At 44.6% G+C, this 21,749-nt stretch overlaps 1 protein-coding gene across 9 annotated transcripts in view; it reads left to right on the top strand.

Moving 5' to 3' along the window:
- Window positions 1-227: 227 nt before the first annotated feature.
- The window catches only part of LOC140201920 (LIM domain-binding protein 1-like), a 38,104-nt gene continuing 16,582 nt past the window's right edge, over window positions 228-21,749 (top strand). For 3 of the 9 annotated variants that reach the window (XM_072266725.1, XM_072266726.1, XM_072266727.1), the window contains exons 1-8: window positions 236-293; window positions 4,945-5,044; window positions 10,380-10,424; window positions 11,328-11,403; window positions 12,303-12,405; window positions 16,439-16,611; window positions 17,600-17,722; window positions 19,673-19,756. In XM_072266725.1, the coding sequence (XP_072122826.1) occupies window positions 5,025-5,044; window positions 10,380-10,424; window positions 11,328-11,403; window positions 12,303-12,405; window positions 16,439-16,611; window positions 17,600-17,722; window positions 19,673-19,756 (624 nt within the window). In that variant the 5' untranslated portion in view covers window positions 236-293; window positions 4,945-5,024. Of the gene's footprint in view, window positions 298-4,944; window positions 5,045-10,379; window positions 10,425-11,327; window positions 11,404-12,302; window positions 12,406-16,438; window positions 16,612-17,599; window positions 17,723-19,672; window positions 19,757-21,749 lie in introns of all 9 variants that reach the window. The other 6 variants (XM_072266728.1, XM_072266724.1, XM_072266729.1 and 3 more) reach the window with 4 other exon arrangements.

Genomic DNA, 21,749 nt, shown 5'->3' with positions numbered 1-21,749 from the left:
AGTCAATTCAATTCATGAACCTCCTGTAGATGGTTGGTTGGATGTATTGGGCAGAGATTCCAGTACTCTGCAGATTCTTACATTCCTGCACAATCAAAATGCCATCCCAAACCATGAGGCAACTCTTCCCTTCCCTGCCTCCCTCACCTATCAACCCTCCCCTTCCCTCCTCATCCACCGACACAGAGCAGCAGTGACGTCACCGAAAGCGCGCTCCCGCCTGCCGCGCGCCGCCGCCGCCTCCACTCTCTTCCGCCGGAAGTGAGGGTCCCGCGTCGAGTTGCGGCGGAAGGGTCGGTGAGTGAGGGGGACCGCGGGCCGTTCGGCGGCAGGGTTGGCCGGAGTAGTAGAGCCGGCGATCGGGATAGCTGGGAAATGGAGGGGTGCTGAGAGGGCTGAGGCCCGGGATAAGCACCGGACTCTCCTGAGGAGATGAGGGGGAACTGGGGGACTGTGGAGGGGGCGGGGCCTGGATAGCTGACTGAGGAGTGGGGGCGATGGGTGGGAGTCTGGGGTGAAGGGGTTGGGTCGTGGGGGAACTGGGGAGGTAGGCTGTATCCTGGGGGGGGAAGGGGGTGTGGCCTGGGGAGACTGGAAAGAGGGGTGTGGCCTAGGGGAGACTAAGGGGAGTGGCCTGGGGGAACTGGGGAGAAGGGATGTGGCCTGGGGGGGGAACTGGGGAGAGGGGCTGAGGCCTGGGGGAACTGGGGAGAGGGAGTGTGACCTGAGGGGAACTGGGGAGAGGGGGTGTGGCCTGGGGAGAAGGGGTGTGGCCTGGGGGGGAACTGGGGAGAGGGGGTGTGGCCTGGGGAGAAAGGGTGTGGCCTGGGGGGGAACTGGGGAGAGGGGCTGAGGCCTGGGGGAACTGGGGAGAGGGAGTGTGACCTGAGGGGAACTGGGGAGAGGGGGTGTGACCTGAGGGGAGAGGGGGTGAGGTCTGGGGGGGGGAACTGGAGAGAGGGGGTGTGACCTGAGGGGAACTGGGTAGAGGGGAGTGGCCTGGGGTGAAACTGGGGAGAGGGGGTGAGGCCTAGGGGGGAGAACTGGGGAGAGGGGGTGTGGCCTGGGGTGAAACTGGGGAGAGAGGGTGAGGCCTGGGGGTGAAACTGAGGAGAGGAGGAGTGGCCTGGGGTGAAACTGGGGAGGGGGTGTGGCCTGGGGTGAAACTGGGGAGAGAGGGTGAGGCCTGGGGTGAAACTGAGGAGAGGAGGAGTGGCCTGGGGTGAAACTGGGGAGGGGGTGTGGCCTGGGGGGGGAACTGGGGAGAGGGGATGTGACTTGGGGGGGATTGAGGAGAGGGGGTGAGATCTGGGGGGGAACTGGGGAGAGGGGTGTTGCCTGGGGTGAAACTGGGGAGAGGGGATGTGGCCTGGGGGGGATTGGGGAGAGGGGGTGAGGTCTGGGGGGGAACTGGGGAGACGGGTGTTGCCTGGGGTGAAACTGGGGAGAGGGGGTGAGGCCTGGGATGAAACTGGGGAGAGGAGGTGAAGCCTGGGGGAACTGGAGAGAGGGGGTGAGGCCTGGGGGAACTGGGGAGAGGGGGTGAGGCCTGGGGGGTCTGGGGAAAAACTGGGGAGAGGGGTTGTGGCCTGGAGGGAGACTGGGGAGGGGCTGTGGCCTGGGGAGAAGGGGTGTGGCCTGTGGGTGAGGGTGCATGGCAGCTGGGTGGAAAACCCTCATAAGGTGGTTGCAGGGAGAGTTTGTTTGGGGACAGCTAGAGATGTCTGATTGTTTTGAGGGAGTTGGAAAGAACACGAGAGTGTGAAGGGGGAAATCGGAGGGTGGTGTCAGGAAAGCATTGCTCATCACTGCAGAAGGCTGAATTGTACTCATCTTTCAGAGAGGCGGAGGAGGTTGGAGAGGGTTGATAGGTGGGGATACCGTGTCAGCAATAGCTGATATTTGAGATGTGGATGTGGGTGATTGATAAATGGATTGGATGGGGTAAAGAGGGTCCTGCTGGGCAGTTGGAGGGGCTGGTGGGACAGGTGTCCGGTGATCCCCCTGTTCCCTGCTCCTTTCAAAATGAACTTTATACCTCAAATTCGTAGCAGGAAAAGATTAATACATTTCTAAATCAAGAACACTAAAAATTATCCCAGAAGGGAAAAGATTGAAATTGTTAATGTTTTACTACCCTGAGGATTGATAGCTTGCAGTCTGGTAATGAAGATTACCATTTGCTGTTGATTAAAAGAGTAATGTCCATTTTGGATTTTGTTAGAACCATTTGGGTCCTATCCCTTTCCAATGCCAGGAGATGAGATTAGTGTGAATAGTGCTTGACAGTTGACTTGGATGTATTGGATAACTAGGATTTATCACCATGACTCTAGTCACCCCAAAAATTAAAGCGGGCTTTAAATAAAGTTGAGGCCTGTGTTGAACATCCACTTTGGGGAGTCACTTATGGAAGAAAGTGGTTGTTTTAACACAGTTTATAGATTAGATTCATTGCGTTATACTGCATGGAAACAGACTCTTTGCCTCAATTGGCAGTGTTGACCAATATTCCCTATCCCGTTGGACCCATAACCTAAACCTTTCCAATCCATGTACCTGCTCAACCAGCTTTTTAAAAGTTGTTATTGTTCCTTCCTCAATAATTTCCTTTGGCAGCTGATTCCACATAGAATACATCCTTTGTGTGGTCATAATTGGAAGAGTTCCCTGGGAACAGTGGTTCCCAGCTATTAAGTAAGGGGACCGTGGACCCCTGCTTGGAAATGACTTGGATCAGCCATCTTCATCTGATTCATTTCATGTGTTAAGAGTCATGGGTGAGACTGATTTTCCAACTTTTTTTACTCAATCCCTTCAATAGTCTTGTTTTCCCCTCCCCCTCTCCCAGTTTCACCTATAATGGACCACCTTGTACTCCCCCCCCCCCCCCCGCCCCTCCACCTTCTCACTCTGACTTATCATCTTTTTACTCCAGTCCTGATGAAGGGTCTCGGCCCAATGTGCTGACTGTTCTCTTTTCTGTAGATACTACCTGACATACTGGGTTCCTCCAGCATTGTTGCTTGGATTTCCAACATCTGTACATTTTTTCTTGATAATGAAGAATCCTTATACATCTGAATGTGACGGTATTCCTGAGTCTCCACCTGGGACTTGCATGGCTGACAGTAGTGAAAATCGAGAGGAAGCTACTGACATGATGAAGGAAGCCCTGAACACCACCAGAGATGGAGGATCTTCATTGCTGCCCTAAATGCCAGCGGTGTAATGAGCAGAGAGACAGAAGATAAGAAATAGGAGCAGGAATAGGCTACCTGGCCAGTCAGGCCTGCTCTGCCATTTAATAAAATCATGGTTGATCTGGCTATGGACTTATCTGCACCTACTTGCCTTTTCCCCATAATGCTTAATTCCCCTACTGTGAAAAAATCTATCCAACCTTGCCTTAAATATACTTGCTGAGGTAGCCCCCACTGCTTCATTGGGAATAGAATTCCACGGATTCACCACTCTTTGGGAAAAGCAGTTCCTCCTCATCTCCATCCTAAATTTATTCCCCCAAATCTTGAGGCTATGGCCCCTAGTTCTAGTCTCACCTACCAGTGGAAACAACTTTCCTGCCTCTATCTTATCTATCCCTTTCACAATTGTATATGTTTCTATAAGATCTCCTCTCATTCTTCTGAATTTCAGTGAGTACAATCCCAGGTGACTCAGTCTCTCTTCATAGACTAACCCCCTCATCTCTGGAATCAACCTGCTGAACCTCCTCTGCACCGCCTCCAAAGCCAGTATATCGTTCTTCAAGTAAGGAGACTAGAATTGCATGCAGTACTCCAGATGTGGCCTCACCAGTACCCTGTACAGTTGCAGCATAACCTCTCTGCTCTTAACTTCAATACCCCTAGCAATAAAGGTCAACATTCCATTTGCCTTGATAGTCTGCTGCACCTGCAAGCCAACCTTTTGCAATCCATGCACAAGCACTCCCAAGTCCCTCTGCACAGCAGCATGCTGTGATGATTTACCATTTAAATAGTAACCTGGTCTTCCATTCTTCCTTCCAAAGTGGGTGACCTCGCATTTACCAACATTTACTCCATCTGCCCACTCACTAAACCTATCGATGTCTCTCTGCAGATTCTCCGTATCCTTAGGAGTGTTATTCATGAAGTGTAAGAGGCAGTCATTTGCAGTCCATAGCATTTCCATTAGTAAAACTTCGGAATTCCTTTTGTCTTACAGTATAATGGCTGAAAGTCAAAATGAATTTATCAATGCTGCTTCCAGTGTGCAAGCTCAGAGAGAAAGCAAGAGAGACAGATGGTGTTCAAAGTAAATTTATTACCAAACACATCTATATGGGTGGCGGAGTGGAGATACATCCTACCAAAGGAGGTGTAAGGTGCTTTTTCCCTCTGCTAGCCTGCAGGTCACCCTTGAACAAGGTGTAACACCTGCTTAGCCCCCGATCAGGGTCATGTGAAACCATAAGAGCAAGTGGAGAATGGTTGTATGAGCAGCTGGTGCATAACACAAACCCTGGTTATGTGACCACTGACACCAGGCAGACAATCTCTGAAGAGTGTTGATAATGGGTAAAACAAGACAAATCGCAAATAAGAGAAACATGAAAAGATGAGTTATGGAGCCCTTGACAGTGATTCTATAGGTTGTGGAATCAGTTCAGTGGAACTGTTCCTGAACCTGGTGGTGTGGGACCCAAGGCTCCTGTACCTCCTTCCCAATGGTAGCAGTGAGAAGAGAGCATGGCCTCATCGGAGATTCATGGGTGGAAAGGGTCTCTGGGACTGAGCCCCGGACTAGAGTGGGGGTCCTGGACGATGGATACTGCTCTCTTGTAACAGCACTGTATGAATATGTGCCTAATGGAGGTGAGAGCTTTGCCCATGATGGGCTGGTGACATGAATGAAGTAGTTGTTGCAGTTTTCCTCATTTATGTTTTTGCTTTGTTACAGGGTACCTAGTCCGGATATCTAGTCTGAGCCCATTTTGCTATTATTCCACCCTGAAGTGCATTCCGGAGACTGAGGCAGTTATGCTGGACCGAGACCTCGGGTGGGTATACAACTTGTGAAACGGAACATTCAGTTGTTGGTCTGCAATCTAGTATCCTGTTTCTCTGTTTATCAGCAACTTCTTCCAGAAGAATACTCTTTGAGAGCCAATAAAATTTAGTGATAAACTGAGGCTATATGACAGTTAGCCAGGATTGGGATGTTCTCATTGATTGGCAGTCTTTGTTATTATAGTTTTTTCCATAAATTCTACTCCTTTTCTTGATTTTCCTGTAAATGCCTCCAAAAAAAACAAATCTCCAGGTAGTATATGGTGATATATAGTTAACTTTGATAATAAATTTACTTAAAAATTTGAAAACTAGTGTTATTGGACTATCAGATTTGACTGGAGTTGCTTGGTCAACTGGCATGAAATTTACGCAGCAGGTGGATTAGGAGAAGACTCAACAGAGCTGGATGAAGCTGACGATCATACTGAGGAATGAATTGGGCTTTTTCATGACAAAAACGCTAATATTAATGGACATGTAAGATGATAACCCTGTAAGGGGATTCATTGCAAGCATGTGGGAAAAGGCAATACAAGAGCAGGCTACTCTGGCATTATGAGAAATAGTAATTGACACTTATACAAACTAGACGTTTGAGGTATGGAATAAAATTTGCTCTTGTGGAATTTTTGTGAAAAAGTTAAAACAGTTTATTTTCAACTTGTCACACAAAATCCTGAAGGAACTCAACAGGTCAGGCAGCACCTATGGGGAGGAATAAGCAGTGAAAATTTTGGACCGAGACACTTCATCAGGGCTCAGGATTTCATCTGGATTTTCAACTTGTATTTCTTAACATATGCAGTTTGGTGTTATGAAAAATGATGGACCGTTACTTAGGAATTTAAGCTCCACCCGAGATGGGAGCTGGTGGATGGGGGGTGGGGGGGGTGTCACCTGTTGTTGAGGTGAATGGTGAAGGATAACTAGATGTGTACATAAGAAACAGCGAGTATTTGTTGGGGTGATGCTGGGAGAAGGCATGAGCTCAGACATCAGGTGACCTGTTTCTGTTCTGTAAATTTGGTGTCATTCTATGCAAAGTTGTTACACTGCGATCTAAGAATGCATGTCATTGTCACTGTGTATTTTAGAGCTTACTGTCTATTATGGCTGGCATTTAGGGCAGCAATGAAGGTCCTCCATCTCTGGTGGTGTTCAGGGCTTCTTTCATCATGTCAGTAGCTTTCTCTGGGTTTTCACTACTGTCAGCCTTGCAAGTCCAGGGTGAAGACTCAGGAATACCATCGCGTTCAGTTGTAGAAAGATTCTTCATTGCTGTTTCCGGAACAACTTTGTTTTACCATTCGGGGTTGTTAGCCCTGAGCTGATCCCCCGAACCTGGAGAACCGGTGACCACTCTTAGTCTGACTTTTGGCCATGAACTTCTTACCAAGGTGGTGCCTGCATACGACGCTCCTTTGGTTGACATCTTCTGGATAGATCATGGAACCCTCTTTTTCTCTTTTATGTCATTTACATTTGTTTCTTGTCTTGGATGTGATTCTGGAACTATTGGAGACTTTTGCTGTTTGGAGATCGTTTGGGTGCTTTGCTACTCTACAGTCTCTGAGATTCTGAGACGCCGAGGCAGTGTGAGCGAACCTTGTGGCGAGCAGCTTGCAGGCTGGCGCATGTGCCAATATTTGACCACATTTCACTGATAGTAGCTTCCATTGTTTGCCGATAAAAGCGACGAGGGTGATTGAAACATTAAGGCAAGTGTGGAAGTTTGGATATCATTTAGGTGTTCCAGCACTCTGCCGTCTCCAAGAGGTAGAGACTGCATGTGGGCACCCCATAGTGGGCAGGCTGCAGGGCGGGGCACAAGCTGATGTTTTGCCGATTAAAGCTTCTGTTGTTCACCGACGAAAGCTTCGAGGGAGATTGAAGCAAGTGCAGAGGGTGAGCACCAGCTGCCTGTCTTGATCGCTCTGTACAGGAGCTGGAAAGGTCTGCCGCTGGGCTCAGGTAGTGTTTTCCAGGTTTTTCTGCATCTTGGATGTGGACTTGGACTATAACATCTTTGTTTCAGTCTTTTAGTTTTTATATTCTGTTTTTTCTTCCCATCTTCTGGGTTTTTTTGTGTGGGAAAGAGGATTGGGGGGGGGGGCAATGTGCCTGATCCATTTTGTTCATTTTTTTATGCAGGAGGAGGGATGCGGGTGTGGGTTAATGTTTCTGATCCATTTTGCTTGTTTTTTGTGTGGGAAGAGGGATTTGGGGGAGGGTTGAGGTTTCTGATCCATTTTGCTGATTTTTTTTGTGCGGGAGGAGGGATTTGGGGGGTTGATGTGTCTGTTCTATTTTTGTGGGGAGGTGGAATTTGGGGGTCGATGATCCTGTTGCCTTTCGTTTCTTTCTTTTTTGGTTATGGCTACCAGAGAATTGAAGGATTTTAGAGTTGTATGCTTTGATAATAAAATGAATCTTTGACCTGTTTAGCATGGGTGTCCCAACCAAGAGCCAAAGCATAAAGCCCTGACTCGAGTCAACATCGCTCTCTGGGTCATTGAGGCATGAAAGCCCCCAAACCCAACGACAAGGTTGTGGTCCTCTTGGAGGATATTTTAAAAGTGTCCTATTTCTTGTTGCACATTAGTTTGAATCAGGACTGTTTAGCTGGGCAAGTCATCGTTTCAGGATGGAGTCAGTATTGTATTTAGCAAATAGGTTAAACAGATTGTGTTGATTTTGCAATCGGCTGAAAATTTGTTATAATAACCTGATGTCATATATCAGACTAACTGATTGATGTTAAATTCAGTTAATGGTGAGGCATTCAGTGCTGGTGGTTGTCTATCATGTCTGACAACAGCAGGAAATCTGTGCGGGAGAGCTTTTAATGTGGAAAAACCGTTGTACGGGCAGTTCCACTCTCTGATTCTCACAAGTCTGGGTGAAGTAACGTGAACAAGTATCACAAACTGGAGCCCTCCTTAGTTACAGTGGATGACCGTGATGTCGTCTTTGTCTCGTCGTGCCCTTTGCTCTCCACGGAGCGCTGCAGTTCCATCCCTCTGTAGATCCCATCCGCCCAGTCCGCAGGAGCTGACTTTGCATGCTAGGACAGGTATGTCCTTATCTCATTGAGGTATGAAGCTGCAGGCCACCGTCACTTGGTTAAGCCCACTTGTCAAAGCGGTGTATTGGGGTGTGGCCACTGTCACATGCAAACAGCTACTTAGAGCCACAGGTGAGAGCTGAGTTTTGGGTGGGGACCAAAGGTGAGTGAGCTGCCCCAGAATGGACATGACAAGCCCCTTCACCAGAGGTGCTATCCCTCCCTGGACACCCCATACACCCAATTCAGTATTGGGATTTAAAACTTCATACGGGTGGTGAAGGGCAGCGGTAGATGTTAGGCTGTTCCAGGTTGGAGGGTTCTGGGTTCGAAAGTCTGTGCGAGCTGGAGGCACACCTGTCCCCCAGATTTTGAGTTGGGAATCCAGTGTCCCATCGTTGGCTAGTCCAGGGGTCAGAGTCCAAAGATTGATCAGAAGTTTGGAAGTCATAGCCCTATGGTGGGAGGCTGGAGGCCCAGAGTCCTGCCCTGAGGTTGGAGGGCCATTGGTGGGTGTGGGTATTGGGAGGGAAGGGGCTTGTTTTTTTTTTTTGCTATTGTTTTGCTGCTTGTGTTTGCCTAGCACTGTGGGCATGCTATGTTGGCACAGAAATATATGCCAGACTTGCGGGCTTCCCCCATCGCATCTTCATATGTGTTGGTTGCTAATGCAAATGCCACATCTCTGTATGCTTCAGTGTGCATGTGATAAATAAATCTGAATTGGATCACCTAAACAAATTATGTGTAATATGAGGCGATTTTGGACAGAGCTTGGCAATATGTAGAACAATTTACCCTAGTATTTATTGCAGATTAGTAGCTGAAACTCAATTGCAATTGGTCAAACTGCTGGATTTGATTAAGTGTTCAGTATTTTAGTGCCTCAGAGGGAAATCCAGCCCAGAATTATCTGGGAATTGTATTAACTAAAGTAGAATGTCGCGAATATTTCTGTAAATTATCTTTGAATTGCAGCTTGCTGTTAATGTTCAGTTCTTAACTCAAAGCTGATCAGCTGTTTAACCAGGATCCAACTCTAACGTGCAGTGTTGAATTTGGAGATTACATGGATATGAATATTCTATTACCATAAACAAAAGCTGCCCAGTTAGAACTTACTGTTGAGTTTTTAATGGACAGTTTCTGTTAACTGAGATTTCCTTTTGATACACACATCCTTAATTCCTTTTGGTTGCTGTTTCTCTGTTATAGTCAGAACTGGAACGGCACATCCTACAGCATTGGGATGGTAGTGAGCAATGATATTTAATCATGGTCTTCTACTTTTATCTACCAAACTGCAGACTTATCTCTGAGGAGTCCGTGCCTCTCCATTTGCTCTCCCTAAGATGTCCTGCAGCCTTTTTATTGACCAATTCAGAGTGGCACAGCCTCTGTTCTCTAGAGAAGGCTTGCTACCCGTTCTCATCCTTGGTCGTGATGATCTAAGGAGAGTACAAGTGTGTTAGATGTGGAGATATTAGAGGTCAGATTGGGGATAGGGATGTGGAGGAGTTCGAGATCAGGCCTCCACTCTGTTCAAAGTCCAGCAACGCGGACGGGTGACAAAGGGTATCTGCAGTCCAAGTCTCCGCTCTGCGCTCGAAGTTCTGGCAGTGTGGATGTAAGACAAAGGAAATCTACAGTCCAAGTCTCCGCTCTGCGCTGGAAGTTCTAGCAGTGTGGATGTAAGACAAAGGAAATCTACAGTCCAGGCTTCAGCTCTGTGCTCGAAGGCCAGTGATGAAGGACTGCTGTGTCAGTGTGTCCCATCATTGGATGTCCATGCGAGGAGGAGGCATGAGATCCAGGCAGTTGACATATTTGGAATTCAAGCCCGGAATTCGGGTCCCATCATTGGCTTGTCTTGGGGTGCGGGTGTCAAAACCGAAGGTCGATCAATCGTCGAGGGCCAATGGCCCAAGCCAGGAGGTCAGTCCTGGAGTTGGAGGACTATGTGGTGAATCGGAGGGAGGATTGGGGCCTGTCTTGCTGTTGTTGTTTTGTCGCTTGTGGTCGTCTATGTTGTTTTGCCAAAATTTGTGGACATGCTATGTTGTTGCCGGAATGTGTGGCGACTCTTGTGGGCTGCTCCCAGCACATCTCCAGACTGTGCTGGTTTTAATGCAGGTGATGCAGTTCTCTGTATGTTTTGATGTGCGCGTGATAAATAATTCAGAATCTACTCTTAAAAGAGCAATAATGTTACTGAGTGCATCAGCAATTAACATTGCCACTTTCATTTTCATTTGTAGTCCAACCCCGTCTTACCCTGCTACGTATCCGGAGCCCAATATCGGGTAAGGACATTTTAGTTCTGCTTGGTATCTATGAAATATCTTTAATTGAAAGGACCTTTCATTCTGTTATGGATCCATATTCTGGGTGTCAACTATAATCTTTGTATTGTACCTTATATAGACTTTAAATATTGAGCTGATTTTATTATTGCCATGGAAGTTTAGCAGTTCGGCAAGAGCTACTGATGATTTGAAAAGTAGATCTCTGCTGGCTAACTGATTATACACCATTTTTGTATTACAGTACTGGACAAGTCTTAGGCATACATATATTGCTAGGGTGTTTAAGACTTTTGCACAGTACTGTGGTAATTTTATGTATTACGCTGTACTGCTGCCACAAAAAAAGAAATTTCATGAGGTATGTGAGTGATGATAAACCTGATTCTAAAATGGGTCTTTATTGTGGACTGAGTGGGAAGGGGGCAGGGAGAAGGGAATCATGGTTGGGAAAAGGGGAAGGGAGAGGGCAGGGAGCGGGAGGCACCAGCGACATTCTGTAATGATCAATAAACTGACTGTTTGGAATCAAATGACCTTTCCTGGTGTCTCAGGGCTGGGTGTGTCTGCACCTGTGCCACCCCCCACCCCAGTACTCCTTCGCTGCCACCTGTCCCCCCCCCCGCAGCGCTCCACCCTCAACAATCCCAACATGCTTTGCTCCCGCCATATGTACAAACAAGTCAGCTACTTATTCACTGTCAATAGTAATGTAAATAATGTGAAAATTGGCCCAATTCTTTCTAGCTCACACTATTATATCAAATATACAATTATTTCATAATTGTTTTGGTAATATCAGGTGTCTTGTTATAGTCTTTGAAATGGTAGTCTATTTGTGTAACAGTTGTCACAGATCTTTTTAAATTTAATTTGCTTACTAATGCAATCCCACTGTTTCAGAAGACACACACCCTATATGTCACAACCCGAGTTCAGGATCTATGAACTCAACAAACGTCTCCAGAACTGGACAGAGGTAAGTAATTTCAAGGTGGTTAGTCAGTAGGGGTTTAAGTTATGTATATTGTCTGAACTTCCAATCCGCTTATAGCTAAAATTTGTCGTCTGTTTAAACTCCATAGTGAAAATTAGTAAAGTTATTATCCGGAAATGTAAGAAACCGAATTGGTCGAGGTAGCATAGCAGTTAGCATGACAATATTACAATTCAGAGCATCAGAGTTCAATCCCGGCATTCTCTGTAAGGAGTTTGTACGTCTTCCCATGGAACGTCTGGGTGCTCCAGTTTCCTCCCACAGTCCAAAGGCGTACTGGGTGGGTTAGTTGGTCATTGTTAATTGTCCCGTGATTAGGTTAGGGTTAAATTGCGGTTGTTGGGCAGTGTGGCTTGAATAGCTGAAAGGGCCTACTCTGTGCTCTATCTGTAAGTAAATAAATAGACAGAGAAAAACTAACCTGTAACTACCTGCATCAGGAGGGTCTGTGACCAATTTCCTTTACTACTCCTGGCATCATTCACTAGTCTCTGGGGTACAGTGCCACTGCAGCCATGCTTTTCTTAGTACTCTTCCAGAGTGATCTTCAATTAAATTAGTGTTGTTCCACCGTGGGGTTTCTGAACACAAGTCCCTTTGAAAGTGAAAAAAGACAGGGTTAATGAGTCGTGGGTATACCATGTTGATGCCGGTAGCGTGGTGATACTTGTGGGCTGCCCAGCACAATCTTCATTGATTTGATTTGAAGCAAACGGCACATTTCACTGGATGTTGTAATGTACTGTACATCTGACAAAGCTAATCTCATGTATGTTTCTCTGCTAGTTTAATTTGGTTCCTTGTTCAACAAGTGTGAAGGACTTTTGTCTCCAGTGAGTACATTGTTAGTGTGATTTTTTTTTTTCCCTCTCTCTCCGCAGGAGTGTGACAACCTTTGGTGGGATGCTTTCACCACGGAATTTTTTGAAGACGATGCGGTATTGACTGTGGCCTGCTGCCTAGAAGATGGACCGAAAAGATACAGTGAGTTTTTGCTGTTCTCCATCACAGCTTGCACATATTTCAAGTAAAAAGCATGTAATAAAGTAAATTACAAAATACTGTGCTTTTATTTAAAGGCATAAAAATTAGCAAGAAGAATTGATAAAATGTGTCAAGTATTGTAAAATGACCTCTACAAATACCCTGTATATCAGTAAATTGTTATCAGCCAGTACTTACCAAATGTTTACTCACAGTTACCCAATTTAGGCTTCATCATCATCATTCTGTGCCATGACAAGTGACGTAGGTGATCATGGCTCCATGACCTTGATTGTTCTTGCCAAATTTTTCTACAGAAGTGATTTGTCTTTGCCTTCTTCTGGGCAGGGTCTTTACAAGATGGGTGACCCCAGCCATTATCAATACTCTTCAGAGACTGTCTGCCTGGTGTCAGTGGTCACATAACCAGGACTTGTGATATGTACCAGCTGCTCATACGATCATCCACCACCTGCTCCCATGGCTTCACGTGACCCTGATTTGTGTAGGGGCTAAGCAGGTGCTACACCTTTTCCAAGGATGACCTGACTCGCGGAGGGATGGAGCTCCTTATACCTCCTTTGATGGAGATGCATCTCCACGCCACCACCCTGGTTTAGGCTTCAGCAGAACCTTTTGGCTCCAGATCTCATCACAACCATGTTGCAGATAAATAAAGAGAAGTAGATATTAGCTTGATTTGTTGCAAGTATGTTGAAATATATAGTGAAACATGCCATTTGCATCAATGAGCAGCACAGTCTGAGGATATGCTGGGGGCAGCATGCAAGTGTAGCCACACTTAACAGCACCAACATAACACGGTTCAACATAATGACCCTGATGCGTCCGTCTTTAGAATGTGGGAGGAAACTGGAGTACCGGAGAAAACCCACGTGGACATGATGAAGAGTATAAACTTGGAGACAGCAACGGGAGTCGTACCACGATCTTCCAATCTCAGGAGCTGTAAAGATTTATGCTAACCTTTACGCTACCAATATAGATGTGGGTGAAAGAGCTCTTTACTGAGGTTGGAGTGACGGCCGTTGCCAAGGAGGCAGCACTTGATAGACAATGGCACCAGGGTGGGCTGATAAAACTGAAATCAACTGGGAAAATACTCCAAAGGTTGTGGTCATATCTCCACCAAGACAGATGGTTGTTGTCTGTCTTTCTGGAGGTAGGCAGCATGGTAGTGTAGGGGTTAGCGCAATCGCTTTACAGAGCTAGTGATCACCAGTTAGGGTTGGATTCTTGCTGCTGTCTGTAAGGGGTTTGATGTTCTCCCTGTGACGTACAGGCTGGGGTTAGTAAACTGTGGGCATGCTATGTTGGTGCTGGAAGCACGATGACACTTGTGGACTGCTCCCAGCACAATCCAGGGGCTGTGTTGGACTTTGATGCAAAACAGTGCATTTCACTGTATGTGTTAATGTACATGTGACAATTAAAACTAATTTTTGTAAAATCAATTTAACTTTAGATCCAGGATGTTACTGCAGGAATTCCTTAGGGCAGTGTCCTTGGTCCAACCGTATTTATCTGCTTCATTGACCTTCCTTTCATGATAAGTTCAGTAGAGTGCAGACGACCATAAGATACAGGAGCAGATTAGGCCATTTGGCCTATCGACTCTGCTCCATTATTTCACCATGGCTGATCCAATTTTCCTCTGAGTCCCAATCTCCTGTCTTCTCCCCATATCCCTTCATGCCCTGACCAATAAAGAATCTATTAACCTCTGCTTTAAATATACATAAAGACTTGGCTTCCACAGCTGCCCGTGGCAACGAATTCCACAGATTCACCACTCTCTGGTTAAAGAAATTCCTCCTCATCTTCATTCTGAGGCTGTACCTTCAAATGTCAGGCTCCCCCACCATAGGAAACATCCTCTCCACATCCACTCCACCAAGGCCATTCACCATTTGATAGGTTTCAATGATGTTTAATTTTTGTGAACCTTCTTTGAACCCTGTCCAAATTCAGCACATCCTTTCTAAGATAAGGGCCTAAAACTGCTCACAATGCTCCAAGTGAGGCCTCACCAGTGCTTTATAAAGTTTCAATATTACATCCTTGATTTTATATTCTAGTCCTCTTGAAATGAATGCTAACATTGCATTTAACTTCCTCACCACAGACTCATCCTGACTCAATTTCCCAAGTCTCTTCACCTTAGTTTTTGTATTTTCCCTCCATTTAGAAAATATCAACCCTTTTATTTATTCTACCGAAGTGCATGACCATACACTTCCTGATGTTGCATTCCATCTGCCACTTCTTTGCCCATTCTCTTAATCTAAGTCCTCTGTAGCTTCTCTACTTCCTCAAACCTACATGCCCCTCCATCTATCTTCATATGGTTGGCAAACTTTGCAACAAAGCCATCAATTCCATCATCCAAATCATTGACATATAATGTAAAAAGAATCGGTCTCAACACAGACCCTGTGGAACACCGCTAGTCGCCGGCAGCCAGGTAGAAATGGCTTTGTTTATTCCCACTCTTTGCTTCCTACCAGTCAGCTCTGCTTTATCCATGCTAGAATGCCATGGGCTTGAACTTGTTAAGCAGCCTCATGTGTGGCACTTTGTCAAAGGCCTTCTGGAAGTTTAAGTACACAACATCAACTGATTATCCATTGTCTATCTTGCTTGTTATTTCTTCAAAGAATTCCAACGGATTTGTCGGGCGAGATTTTCCCTTGAGAAAACCATGCTGACTACGGCCTATTTTATCATGTGCCTCCAAGTACCCTGAGACCTCATCCTTAATAATAGACCAGTATCTTCCCTACCACTGAAGACTAACTAGCCTATAGTTTTCTTTCTTCTGCCTTTCTCCCTTCTTAAAAAGTAGAGTGACTTTTGCAATTTTCCAGTGTTCTGGAACCATTCCAGAATCTGGTGATTCTTGAGAGATTACTAATGCCTTCACAATCTCTTCAGCCACCTCATTCTGGTCTAGGTGACTTTTTTTTTACCTTCAGACATTTCAGTTTCCCAAGAACCTTCTCCCTTGTAATGGTAACTTCACACACTTCATGACCCCTGACACCTGGAGCTTCCACCATACTGCTAGTGTCTTCCACGGTAAAGACCAATGCATAATACTTTTTCAGTTCGTCTGCCATTTCGTTGTCCCTCATTACTACCTCTCCAGCTTTGTTTCTGGTGGTCCGATATCCACTTTTGCCTCTCTTTGACACTTATGTGTTTGAAGAAACTTTTGGTATCCTCTTTAATATCATTGGTTCAACTTTATTCACAACTCCTCAACAACTAAACCAGCCCATGTCGAATGTAGCAGGAAATGGACAACATTCAGGCATAGGCCAGTAAATGGTAAGTAACATTTATGTCATAGAAGTGCTAGACAGTGACTCTCTCCAACAAAATATACTTAGAATTTTCTATTTACTGGCATTACTATTGCTGAGTCCCCACTGTCAGTATCCTGGGGTCACTGTTAACTCAGCTAGGACAGTTATGTGGCTACAAGGACAGCTCAGAGGCTAGAATTAGTCATCTCCATCATGGATACTAGCCTCCGAAGTATCCAGGACATCTTCAAGGAGCGGTGCCTCTGAAAGCTGGTGTCCACCACTATGGTCTCCCAACCACCCAGGACATGTTCTCTTCTCATTGTTGCCATTAGGCCTAAAGGCACCCACTCAGCAATTCAGGAACAGGTTCTTCTCTTCTGCCATCTGATTTCTGAATGGACAGTGAACCCATGAGCATTACGTCATTATTTATCTAATTCAGCTGTATTTGTATTGTAATTAAGTTTTTTTTCTCGCAATTATGATGTATTCGTTGTACTACTGCTGCAAAGTTAACAAATTTCATGACATATGCTGGTGATATTAAACCTTATTCTGATTCTGAAATGTATGTTACTCACTTTACAGATGAGAAATATCCAGCATTCTGCAGACTACTAGATGCTTTCAATTCATTACATTGTGGAAAAGCTGGTTCAAAATCTGAAGTTTAACTATTCCTATCTCTTGTTTCTACTAAGCAATTGGCCGGACCCTAATCCCTCGCTATTTTCGTAGTATCTTTGATGGTGGAGCAACAGACCTTTATTTTAACTTGAAGCACTCAAAAGAATCATTCCATGGCAATCTGGTGATATTGGACTGTGATCTGTGCAGCATGGTCACACTACACAACAAACCTATCTTCACCAAGGTAGGACAAGCCTGCATATTTGAGTGGGTGGCTTGAGTTCTTGCTGCCACTCTGAACCTGCAGTTAGATCGGGAACTACTTATTTAGTTTTTATCTTGTGTTTTATATTTTGCTATTTATCCCAGTTAATTTTTGCTCTGGCATTCATTTAGAAATACAGATGAGCTAAAAAAAAGTGGCTAGTGTCAAAAGTAGAGAATCGAGTTTGCAGAATATTAGTCCTAACTTGTAGATGCTTTGCACAACTTTTTAGTTCTGATGCAACACAAGCAAAATACTGGAGAAGCTCAGCGGGTAAGACAGCAGCTATGGAAAGGAATAAACAGTCGATGTTTTGGACCAAATTCTGGTGTAGTTTTTATTGAAAAATATGGTCCAGGGCCCAAGCAATAGTATCTAGGACAACAGAGAGGCAGAGTTTAATAGAACAAGGACATTAACACAAGATTCTGCAAATGCTGAAAATCCAGAGTAACACACACAAAATGCTGGAAAAACTCAGCAGGTGAGGCAGCATCTTTGGAGGAGAATAAACAGTTGACGTTTTTGGCTGAGACCCTTCATCAGATGAATCCTACTCGTTATTCTCCAGCCCTTCTTCCACCTATCACCTCCAGCTTCTCACTTCAAGCAACACCACACCCCCACACACACCTTTTCCCTCATCTGGTCCCACCTATCACCTGCCAGCTTGTACTCTTTCCCCGCCCCTTCCACCTTCTTATACTGGCTTCTGCCCCCTTCCATTCCAGTCCTGATGAATGGTCTCGGGCCCAAGTGTTCCCTGTTAATTCCCCTCTATAGATGCTGCCTGACCTGCTGAGTTCCTCCAGCATTTTGTGTGTGTTGGTACTGGTAGAACAAGGATGCAGGATAAGACTGATAAATTATGAATTTAAGAGACAGTTTGATTATGAACCATAGCCTTGATGAATTGAAGTTGAATGAGGTGTTGTGTCATTCAGTTTGCACCTGTCTCTTTATCCAGGTGTGTACAGAAGGTCGCCTCTACCTTGAATTTACCTTTGATGATTTGATGCGCATAAAGAATTGGCATTTTAATATCAGACAAAATCGTGAACTCCTCTCACGCAGCATCCTTGCAACGCACGTGAGTATCTGACTTTTACTTAAAAGTGGTTTCAGCTGGTTAGTCTAACACCACATGAAGATGTATTCACTGATGGTGTTACGGAAAGCCACCCTAAAAGGCAGCTCCCTACAAAAGAGGGTACATGACAAAAATACACACAGTGGCCTCTTTATTGGGTACAGGAATGGAACCAGGTGTGGTCTTCTTCTACTGTAGCCCATCTACGTCAAGGTTTGACGTGTTGTGTATTCAGAGATGCATGCCACTTCTGTAACGCATGGTAATTTGAGTTACTGTCACCTTCCTGTCAGCTTGAACCAGTCTGCCCATTCTCCTCTGACCTCTCTCATTAACAGGTCATTTTCGCACACAGATCTGCCGCCCACTGGATGTTTTTTTTTGTGTTTTGCATGTTTCTCTGAAATCTCCAGAGACTGCTGTGCATGAAAATCCCAAGGGATCAGCAGTTTCTCAGATACTGAAACCACCCTGTCTGGCACCAATAATCAATCCACAGTCAAGATCTCTTAGAACGTGTTTGTTCCTCATTCTGCTGTCAACAACTGAATTTCTTGACTGTATCTGCATGTTTCTATGCATTGAGCTACTGTCACATGATTGGTTGATTAGATATTTGCATTATTAGGCAGGTGTACCTAATAAAGTGGCCACTGAGTGTACATTCCTGAAAGTTTACCTGACTTTGTAGTCATAGAGTTTATTCTGTTAGTGGCAGGTTTGATATTAGGAAAAAAAACTTTAAAAAATGAATTCATTTTGTTTTCATTTTATATTTTAGTATTTTGTATAACTAACCACATTATTATTTGTCACCTTGCAAAGTAAAGTTCATTACCAATGAAACTGGGAGATTTGTTTATTTATTTACAGACACAGCTTAGAACAGGCCCTTCTGGCCCTTTGAGTTACACCACCCAGCAACCCACCGATTTAACCCTAGCCTAAAACAGGACAATTTACAATGATCAATTACTCTACTAATCATTACGTCTTTGGAATGTGGTAGGAGACCAGAGCACCCGGAGGAAATCCACACAGTTCACAGGGAAGAACGTACGAGCTCCTCATGGACAACGCCAGAGCTGAGCTCCAAATGCTGGAATGCCCTGAGTTATAATGGTGTCACGCTAAATGCTTTGCCATGTGGCGGGCAAAATAAAAACATCTTCCACACATTGAATGACCACAAGGTGTTCTGAGATCATGGAATGATCACAGCATAGCAGCGACCAATTCCCACGTTCCTGAAATGTGACTTCTGCAACATCTGAATGATGTTGTTAATGTTTAACTCTTTATGTGCGTGAGCAGTATGCTTGGCGAAACTTAGACTATCAAGGCAGGCTCATTAGTCAGTGTTCAGACTTTTGGAATGTGTAGAGGGAAAAGAACAATAAAGGTTTTTGTTGCACTCTGCATAATATTTATTTTATAGAGATACAACAGGGAACAGGCCCTTTGAGCTGAACTGCCCAGTAATCCCCCAATTTGATCCTAGCCTAACCACAGGACAGTTTACAATGACCAAGTAACCTACTAACCAGTATGCCTTTGGACTGTGGGAGGAAACCGGAGCACCTGGAGGAAACCCAAGCAGTCACAGGGAGAACGCGCAAACTCCTTGTGGACAGCAGTGGGAAATGAACTCGGGTCCCTGGTACTGTAAAGCATTGTACTATTCACTATACTACTGTGCTGCCTGTATATTCTGATGTCTCTCTATAGTATTATGTACAAAGCTGATTAAATTCACTTTTGTCCACTTGAACAAGTAGATATTTTCTTAAATGTCATACACTATCCTTGGTTGTAATCGGGATTTGAATTGGCTGTACTTACCAACAAAGTATTAAGTGAGGTATAAAGTTGTGATAGTTTGAAGCACAGAGATGATGATCTTGGGAAAAACATTTTGTGGTTTTGATCCTGTTGTGTTATTTCTTTTAGGCCCAGGATCCTCCAATGTTGGAACAGCTATCCAATAGTATCACCCGCTCTGGCCTCTCGAACTTCACTCTTAACTACCTCAGAGTAAGTGTGGCTACTCAAGTGGTAGCTGAGGTCTATGAGTCAAGACTTCTGTTTTTATTTTAAATTTAGAATTATTTGGTATGAAACAGGCACTTTTCTCTGCTGTCGGGACACTTAGTAGAGTTCTTGAAGTCGATGAAGAGGCAGTTCTTGTGATTGAAAGTACCGAATCTAACCTGATAGGATTAAAAAGCATTTGCCCATCTTACTGTGCTCCGCCTGGTCAGTGTTTGAAACTGATCACCTGTTCTTAAGCGTTGACAGGAATTTATTTTTGTGTGTAAATGCAGTTCTGTCTTGTTTAGTTAGTGTTTGGGATCTCTGCATTACTGGCAGGATCAGCATTGCTATCCGTCTCTAACTACCTTTGAGAAGTTGGTGGTGAAACAGTAGGGTCCCTTGAATAAATGTGGTCCCATCTGTTGGGGATTGCTCAGGAGTTATGGAATTATAAGAACATGGCAAATATTAATTAAGTCTTTATTGTTTAAAATTGCTTTAGAAATAATCAGTTTAAGGATAGTTTTGATAAGAAACAGTACTGCCTGTGGAGCAAAGTTCAAAGCACATATTTCACCATATATGAACCTGAGGTTAGTTTCTTTTTGTGGGCATGCTCAGGAAATCCACTCAGTAAAATTACTGCTGCAGGTTGGCTGCTCAGAGATATGGTTGGCGAAGTGGCCACCATGAGTGTATTGGCCGAACGTTAAACATCATGTTAATTGGCCTGTGTCAAACCAGCTATGAGCTAAATTATTTACGCTATTGTAACCAAGTTCAAGGAAGCTTGCAGACCAGACTGATATTGTCACTCAGCACATCAAGCATGGTCACAGGCATAGCTAATTTATCAATAGTTGGGATATCTGTGTACTCAAAGACAGCCCGTACAGCACTTATCTTGGGGTCCAGGTTCCCTGTCCTAAAGCTTTTAGAGCACTTGTGTGAATTAGTTTGTCTCAGCAAAGGTGTTTAAACCTTCAGAGGTGTCTTATCAATTACAATTTGGTTTCTCAAAGGAATCATTTGTCAGACACAAAATGTTGAAGAAATCAATGTCAGTGTAGCTTCCGAAATTATATTGAAATACCTACTGTTACCATTGCCTTCAAAAGTATAAAATCTTGATGTTCTTTGAGTTTGGGAGACTACCAAGAGGGTCTCCCCAAGAAAATGCCTGCTTGTTGTGATGGATAAAGACTTTCATATTCACCAGTTTCTCTGGTGAGTTAGTCACAATCACAACACCATTGAGCTGTTGGACAAGATTGTTGGTGGTAGGGGATTCAGCAATGATAATGTCATTCAATATCAGGAGTAGATGGGTAGATCCTTTTTTGTTAGAGATTGTCTTTGTCAATTTTCTAGTACAGATGTTACTTGTGGCCCACATTCAAATGTTGTCCAGATCTCTCTTGAATTGCTTTCATTTGTTGAAGAGTTGTGAGTGGAGTTGAAGACTGTAATGCATCCCATCTCAATGGAAGGAAAGTTATTGATGAAGCAGCTGAAGGTGGTTGGGCCTAGCAACTCCTGCAGAGATGTTCTGGAGCTAAATAAGGCATCAGTAAAGAGTGAAGTTAGGAAAGGAGATGTTAGAGAACAGTATCTGCCTGCAGCCTGTTAAAAGATGTAATAAGAGCTGTTGTTTGTGCCTGTTTTTCCATAGGCAGATACTGATGTCTTTACCAGACCACCTCGTGGTTTTACAAAAGTGTTCAGTATGTTGTCACCATGAATAGAAACTCAGTTGCAGACTGCGGTAGAAAGTGCAGGTGCAGGAGCAAACCCATTTGTTTTGAAGTGGTTCCATTACAAGAAGTGAGATCTGAGACTTTCAACAGGCCGTAGACTGCATCAAAATGATTTTCCAGTCGCGCTGAAGCAATTCTGGCAAATTCTGTGGTTTCTGATGGATGCCTCTGGTCCTAACAAAATAAAGAAGTCACTGTCTTTCAGAAAGGATTATAGGATTTTTTTGGGGGATGGA

This window comes from Mobula birostris, chromosome 8 (genome assembly GCF_030028105.1).
Source record: "Mobula birostris isolate sMobBir1 chromosome 8, sMobBir1.hap1, whole genome shotgun sequence".
Lineage (NCBI taxonomy): Eukaryota > Metazoa > Chordata > Chondrichthyes > Myliobatiformes > Myliobatidae > Mobula > Mobula birostris.
Note: the sequence above shows the minus strand (reverse complement) of the source record. Positions and strands in the feature narration are given on the sequence as shown.